Consider the following 8,606-nt stretch of genomic DNA (forward strand, 5'->3'; position numbering starts at 1 on the left):
TAGCTCATTTTACCCGTCATACAACTGTGAAGAGGGTGAATTATTATATAACTCACCCATTTAACTTATTTTAAGCCTTAAAATTCTGCATAATTAGGTGCGCGGCCACTTGAGTGACAGGTGGTTTCAGCAAACAGGGGCTTCAGCTCTTGCCCATTTTCCATTATCCGGGAGTGACACGCTGCTAAAATGGCGACGGCCGGCTCCGCCCACTTTAAGCTTCAAAACAGCACCTCAATAGCACATAGTTATCTCAGCCATAGTTACGGCAAACTTTTTGTGTAATGTCCTAAACTAGAGCTAGTAAATTAAATATGAATGTCATTTCTCAAAGTACAGGATCGTGTCAAAATATCATGATCGATATTATTTAGAAACTTACATTAGTTTCGTCATGTTTTCATAGCCTACATCAGTTGCGTGTCGTCACCCTTGCGCGCCTGCGTGTGCACTGCAGTTGTTGGAAGGAAACGCGCACGGACACAGAGTTCTGCGAGAGAATTCGGACCGGTTAAAGTGCGCGACTGCGTCGCTTTTGCAAGAGTGAATTAGGTTACTACGCTGCATGTAGATCCGTTTTCGCCGCTGTTATCAATGTAAATGATTACACCGATAAATAAAGTAAACTGTTCAAAGGTAAACTTGACATGTATAATGGGCACATGCCCCAGTAAAAGGGGTCCAGCGACGCCCCTGGTCTGTGTATTTGATGCTGTGTGCACACTTGAATGAAAGTTGACAGCTCATGACAGCGTCATGTCTTTGATCGATGTGTTGATGTGTGTTTGTGATTCAGGTGTGCTGATGTGATGAATAATTGTTTGAACAGAAGCTCTTCATGGATGTCTCTGTCATGTCTTGCAGCGCCGTGGTTCTGGACGGGAAGATTTATGCGAGCGGTGGGATGGTGAGCAGCGAGGGTCCGGCTCTGGGAAGCATGGAGTCGTTTGATCCCGGTGTGAACGCGTGGACGCTGCAGCAGAATCTGCCCTGTCCTCTCTTCAGACACGGCAGTGTGGTCATCAAGAAATACATTCAGAGCGGCTGATCCTGAAACTCTCCCTCGTTTCACATGAATGTAGAAACGACAAACAGGCGTTCCTTCACCTGACGGAGCTCAAGCCTTAATGCTCTGTGGCCATCAAGAAAAAGCCTTTCGTCATCTTTTGCCTCGTTTTATTTTTCTGTGAAAGGACTCTGTCTGTCTGGCCCCGTTTGATTTCATCATCTCGGTATGGAAACGGTTTCACATCTCTGTCTCACTTCTGTTTAATAACACGACTTGCACAAGCGCAAAAACCTCAGTCGACCCTTGGCGAAGCTCCGCCCCCTCTTGGTTAGCGTCCTGTAGGAATAAATTGGATGGTGCAATACTCGGTACAGTTCGCTTCATTTTAATTTGACATTTTTTTGAATAAAATTCTACGTTTTGCCTAAATCAATCTGTAAATGAAGTGGGGTTTATTGGGCTGGAAGATTGATTTAAAGACGAGGAAAATATCACACGTGTTCTCTCTGGTGTCAGTGTTTTGATTCCTCTGACGTCAACAGTTTGGGGAAGGGTCGGTAATAATCGAATGTTATTTTGTTCCATCGTTATATTGTTTGTATATTTGAAGATGTTTCAGTGCCAGGAGGAACAGAACAAACTCTCAGCTTTCGCCAACAGCATCTGTAAAACTTTTAATTGGCAGCCTCACGCCTCTGAAGAAACTGATGTGAAATTTGTGGCTCGAGTTTCACACTTTTTTTTGCACACAGCCAAAGCACAAATCGTCGGAGTTTCAGAGAGAAAACTGTTTGCCGTCATTTTTTCTGCATTGCCAAACGTGAAGACGGCACAACAGACGACACGCTGTCCGACTCTGTGTATTACACTACAAAAGTTTATTTTAGAAACCGTACAGATTGTTTGTATAGACACATGATGAAGAATTGTATTGTACAAAATAATAATCAGAAGCTGTTGTTGTTGAAATGAATAATAGGCCTTATTCACTCACTGGAATAATAATACGTATGCAAAAATACATTCATAATGACAGCGGCGTTTGTCTCGCATTGCTTATTTGTTTATCACATCAGGGAGCATCATTTATTTTATAATAACAGAAGTTATTCCTGCGACACTGTTCCACAACATAACAAGCAAATGATGTTTTATCTCAGTTGAAATAAAACTCGTCCCAGAACACCCTAGCAACCATGAACCCATGCCCTGGCAACAGAGCCGATCCTTCCTAAACGCAGACTACGCGGGTTGCGTAGGGCCTCTGCACCACCAGGGGGCCCCCTTGAGTATCGAAGCAAAAACACTATAGTAATGTAAACAAGACGCTATTTTTGTGGATTCAACTTTACAGGAATCATTTTTAATGCTTAATTCATTTAATTACTTTCCTCAGTCTCGGACATCATGTAGTGCGCGGCAGGTGATGGCATGCGCGTGATGTGATGATGCGTCTTTACGTATGGCCATGGGCATGGCTTTAAAACGGAGCAAACAACGCGAATCAAAAGAACAAGGCGGCGTGTGTTTTTGTACTATTTTCAAAGTCTTTTTTAGTTTTGCCAAATTACGCAAGTACAGATTTACAAATTCAGTAGTTATCCACTGGCATAAAGATGGTCTGACGTTGGACACTCGATAGTCTGAATTCAGGGAGCGTCTCCAAAGTTACATAGGCTACACTTTAATATACACGTTTGCTTAGCTTTCTTGAGTAAACTATATTTATCAGGTTTTATTTTTGTTAATCACTCATTTGGTTAGAAACTAGTTTTTTTGACAGCTGTGTTAATTGATTTATTATTTCTTACAGTTTACAGTTATGTTTATCTAAATTTAACTATGACAAGGGCCCCCAGATGTCTAGGATCGGCACTGCCTGGCAACCACTCGCGATCGCATCGTGTCATTGAGTTTGTATAAATGCAGCATTCAGGAACTTTTAACTGGTACATGTTGACATGAGAACATTAGAGGTGAAGGTGTTTTTCTGATTATATTATACGTGTGTTACGATGATGATATGATCTTGGCTCGTGCCCTCAAGCTGTCACGCCGCATGAAAACAACTGGCCGTTGGCTTTGTGCCGTCTTCCCGTCCAATGTTTACTGATGTGGAACGGTTGATTTTCTCCTCCAGCTGTCTAAATGAAATTAAAGAGAGTCCTGCACCTGTCCACCTCCATCTCTTGCCATGAGCCGGTGGGCTTCTCTCCTTCAGATCAAACACAAGCACCTCATCCATCAGAGATGCCTTCTGGTCTCATATCCGCTGGCTGGGTTCATTCACCACACACTGGCTTTTCATGGATCTTTGTTTGGAAGATGTGTTAATGTGTTCTGATGAGTCTGAAATGAATCCTAAAAGTGACTTTTAACAAACACTTGTGTTCTTTGGGTGGAAATCTGATGATGTGACCTCAAACTCAAATGTTTGACATGATTTTATTCCTCTGTTAGACAGTTTCAATATCGTGTTCCTACAGTTTAAACTCAACACTGTTCTTTTTTTTTGTTATTTCACCAGGATAGTCCCATTGAGATGTAAATCTCTTCTTTCAGGGAGTCCTGGCCAAAATGGCAGCACAAAAAGTTACACATAAAACAACTTCAGACACCTCAAACATTCAGTCCATACAAGAAATCAAAGAAGTTCATTAAAAACATTCACATGGTTCCTTAACGTCGTCCATAAAATGTATATTTTTAAATAGTCAGCTAAGAGAGTTGTTCCAGCATTAAGATGCGCTGCAGTTCATTCCACAAAAACGGTGCATTAAAAGAATACTCTGTATGTGAAGAGTTTGGTTCCAAAATGAGATCACTGTTTAAAAATATATATTTTCATTAATATCAATCAACCTGTAGTTGGTTTGTTTTGATTTAAGCCATAATAACCCCCAAAATACAGCTAACTAACACAATAAAAACATGATAACAAAATAAAAACTTGATTATTGAACAATTTTATGAGTTATCTCATTTTGGAACCAAACTCTTCACATACTGTTGGGATTTTTAAAAGCAGTTTAGTCAAAGATCTATTTGTATAATTACACGTGTGATAAGATAAAAGACTACAGATATAATTAGGTAATAAAAGTTATATCTCCATCGTCTTCATGTACAGAAGAATGTAAGTGTTCTATTCTCATGTTTCGATTATTCAATTCAATTTTATTTATATAGCGCTTTTCATGCAAAGCACCTTTACATACATCATAATTGAAAAAGGGAAAAATTAAAGACAATATATGGTATTAAGATAAATGGTATTATTGCACGTTTTTCTCAATGCAATGTACACTGATGAAACTTAAAGTGATAGTTCACCCCAAAATTCTGTCATCATTTACTCTTGTCATTTCAAACCTGTATGACCTGTATTCCTTCCGCAGAAGATATTTTGAAGAATGTTGAAAACCGAACAGTAGTGGCAGCCATTGACTTCTCTTGTATGGACACAAAAACAATGCAAGTGAATGGCTGCCATCGCTGTTCGGTCAACAACATTCTTCAAAATATCTTCTTTTGTGTTCTGCTGAAGATAGTCATACAGGTTTGACATGACAAGAGGGTGAGAGAAAGATGACAATTGTGATTTTTGGGTGAACTATCTCTTTAATAACAATAGTTAAAAAACAGTTAATATAACAATTTAGAAACACAAACAATAACACACTGCAAACAAAAATGAAATGTCTTATTTTGTATTGTTCTCTCGTTCTCCAGTAAAAAAATCGAAACATTCTTACATCAAGATACAATATTGAATATAATATTTACATAACTACTTAAAACAAGACTTGATATCTAAAGTCATTTTGTGTCTTAAAGATTTTGTGTTGATGATTTTATACTTGAAAACAAGACAAGAATGCATTAAGTTAGAAATGTTTTTTTCGTTCATCATTTCTTTATTCATCAGCAGCTCCAGCGCAGCGCTCACGATCCTGACAGATTCCTTTAAGAAACTTTAAGACTCTCCGTTGGGTTTTGGCTCTACGCTCACAAATAAAAGGTAAATAAATAAAACTTAAAAGTTCAATTCTCAAGCTGTTTGGTTCAATAAGAACCTTTATAGTGGAAAGAGTTTCTACAGACTATGAAACTTTGTTTTACCCAAAATGGTTAAAAGTGTAGAGGTGTTCAGCCTCTCCTGCATTATGTCTGTCTGTTAAATGCCCTGATGATCAAGAACAAGTAAAAACTGTCGTCTTTCTGGCTGTGAAAACACAGAAGATGTGTCAAAATATGCAATAAGAATAAAGTGAAGTACAGTAACATGTCTTCTTGTGTTTCAGGAGAGGTTAGAAATCATACGGCTCTAGATAAGTAAATGAAGACACAATTTTCATTGTTAGTCAATATTTGACTATATATAATATTTTGGAGAAAGGTTTAACATCGGTTTTGGCTGTAAAACATGAACTGTATCTATAAGATGATCTTCAACTTTGTTCTGCTGTTATGTGTTTGATGTAAACAGTATATGAGGTATGCAGATGTTTAGTGTTTGCTTTTGGTACACGTGGACTACACATCATCTTTCTGAAGAGGGTCTTTAGGGAACATCTTTACTTCTAGACCTGTAGCGCAATATTAAACTAAATATAAGTAGAGTACACGATCTCTTTCATGAAAAGATGGTCCATGGTTTTACTATAGTACTGTAGTATGGATTTATGGCAGATTGATTAGCATGTGTATGACCACACTTTTACCAATGATTCTATGGTTAAACTATTGTTGCTGTAGTAAAATCCTGGTTTATTTGTGGTTTAATACATAGATGAATTTCTACACTTACTCGTCTTTTCATTTGTGGGTTTTAGCCCCTGCCTTAATGGAGTCTCTTAGCTGGGACTTTCCTGGCCGAGACAAAGAGTATTTCCTCCGCAATGTCTCATAGTTAATCCTGCAACATGCTAAATAAAAAAAATCATTCAGATTAGTGACAGAAACAATTCAAATTCAAATAAGGGCATAAAAATAATTACAATACCATTTTTATGATTACCTTTTATATACTCAGGGTCTGCATCTACAAAAGTCGTCTTTAATTCCTGCAGCACATAAGTAATCACTGCCTGATTATGAGGTGAATTTATTCTGTGTTGAAAGAGAGTCGTGTGTCATTAATTACATTTAAAGTAATTACACAAAACCCCAAAAATAGCACTTAAGAAAAACAGCAGTCTTACCCAGTTTGTGGATCCAACTTATGTGTGTTGTTTTCCGAATTGTGGAGGCGCCTTACAGCTTCCTGTAACGTTGAATTAAAAAAGCTTGAATACATACACACATACATGCCTAGGAAACAAAGAGTTTTCAAACAACATCGTATACTACGGACCTTACAAACTGTTCAATAATGTGGACACCAGCAACAACACAAGGGACAAAAAGTAGTTGTGTAGCCACGCGCTAACTTGGCGAGGTATTATTTACACCCAGGGGCCTGTTTATCATTTTGGAGGCCCTAAGCAAAGTCAAGACCCGAGGCTCCCCACACATTGCCTAACATTTTTGTTTGAATTGCACAGCAGTATTGAGTACATGGAATTAATTTGAAATATATACATACACATATAAAAATATAAACTGGATTTATTTTACGTTGAACCACACAACAGCACAAAATTCTCTACAGTTTGTTATAAGAATAAACCTTCTTGGATTTGGGATGAAAAAGTGTTCTTTGTTTTATTCAGAATAATACAGAATGCTTTTAGCTACAGAATAAGAAATTAAAAGGTGCAAGTTTCTTCTTTTCATGCTTCTTTTCATAGCATTGTTTTGCTATATTCGAAAAATTGGTATTAGATTTATTTTCTTTTGCTTTCTTTCGTTTTTGAGCACCGCTTTGATACGTGCGCTTCATTGCGTATATCTTGAGTGTCTAAATCAAGCGTCAAATGATTTTACTGCTTGTAGCCACTAGGGGGCCCCCAAGCTTGCGGGGCCCTATGCATTTGCATGGTATGCGTGGTGATTAACAACGCTACTGCTTACACGTATATGGTCGGCTAATATAAAACTCAACTCACAGCAATGCCCACGTCACACGCCCTCTTAACTCTTTTATGCGCGTGGCTTGGCTCTTTGGGTCTTTGCTCGTCGAATTTGTGCTCAAAAGCTTCAAGACGCTGGATAGTCTCTTCAAGAAGAGCAGTGTGTGCATCTTGCCTCTCCATTAAACCCTCAAGCCGACGAGACAAAGCTCTCTGCAAAGACGGCACCTCTTACTGCTATTCATTACAATACAAAAGGCCTTCACACCCACATTTATGCATTTTATCCAAAGCGACTTACAATGCTTTATCCTATACATTTTTGTCTCTGAGTACGTGCAATCCCCTGGGATCGAACCCATGACCTTGTTAGCGTCATGCTCTTACCACTGAGCTACAGGAAACAGCCATCACACCTTACAGCAATTCCTAGGAACGTCCACCGATTCCTGTATACATCCACACACATGAGGTATCTGGTTGTTTCATGAAATTTACTTTTGTATGCTGCCTTTCCAAGCACTCTTAAACATCTGGCAAACTTGAAGTTTAGCTGGGATTTCCCATGCCCGCGTTTGTCCGGATACAGCTCTTTTCATGCAGTGATGGCTATAACGGCACGTTTGTGTCAGATTTGATGTCTCTGGTATGGTCCGGCGGTTCTGATGGGAGTTTATGGCTCTCCTCTCGTGTTGGTGACACATCTCACCGTGATTCCTCCGAGACTCATTTGTATTGATGTATTCAGACTGATGCCCGCGTTCCAACAGTCTTTGCGGCATCGTCCTCTTGAATTTGAAAAGCAGTAAGTAAGTCACTCTTGTCAACAGAGCTCTTTACAGGCGGCATTATTCACAAAAACCCAAAGCGACGTCTCTGCGCTCCGGGTCATTTGGGTCAATGTGAAGGATCCGTGTCACATTATTTATTCCAAAGATGTTAAAATGCCGTCACTCTATGTGTCCCTTAAGGCTGAGAGACGAACACGAGAACTGAAGGAAAAAGAGGTGAAAAATCAATGAATATTGATGTGAGGGTTATTCCGAGTCTCAAGTCAATATCACATCAGCCTTTTCAAAAATAAAGCAGTCGCTGTTACATTCAGAAAAGAATCTTTGTGTAGTCATGATGCGGTTTTGTCTGTGTGGAGTTCTCGAGTCGTTTGTTGTTTGCGGTTCTTCACGTCCACGTTTGTTTTGGAGGATAGAGGTGATTTGAGCATCCGTAAAGCTGTGTTTGCTTCCAATTGGAAACTTTATTTTGGGAATGATGAGAGAGATTGATGCTCAGAGGTCTTGTGGCTGGTGTTATGTGAGGGATTGATGGTGTGTTTGTGTTCTGGTTGTGATCAGGTCACGTCTCTTCATTCAGCCGTATAAAGACCTCACACGGAAGAGAGAAATCCGTCTCTGGCGTCGGCCGTGTCCTGTCTCACGCTCAACACTGATGTGTCACACAAATAACACCAGCATCTGTCTGCCTGCCTCTATAACAAGCTGAGATGGTGCAAATTACACATCTCATTCTGATGCTTCTCTCTCTCTCTCTCTGTCTCTCTCTCTCTCTCTCTCTCTCTCTCTCTC

The 8,606-nt window shown here is 39.4% G+C and overlaps 1 protein-coding gene across 1 annotated transcript in view; it reads left to right on the forward strand.

Moving 5' to 3' along the window:
• Positions 1-3,758, forward strand: part of LOC130559947 (kelch-like protein 29) — a 52,003-nt gene extending 48,245 nt beyond the window's left edge. The window contains 1 exon segment of the mRNA XM_057343344.1: positions 865-3,758. Within this exon segment, the coding sequence (XP_057199327.1) occupies positions 865-1,048 (184 nt within the window). The 3' untranslated portion in view covers positions 1,049-3,758.
• Positions 3,759-8,606: the final 4,848 nt, after the last annotated feature.

Source organism: Triplophysa rosa, linkage group LG10, assembly GCF_024868665.1.
Source record: "Triplophysa rosa linkage group LG10, Trosa_1v2, whole genome shotgun sequence".
NCBI lineage: Eukaryota > Metazoa > Chordata > Actinopteri > Cypriniformes > Nemacheilidae > Triplophysa > Triplophysa rosa.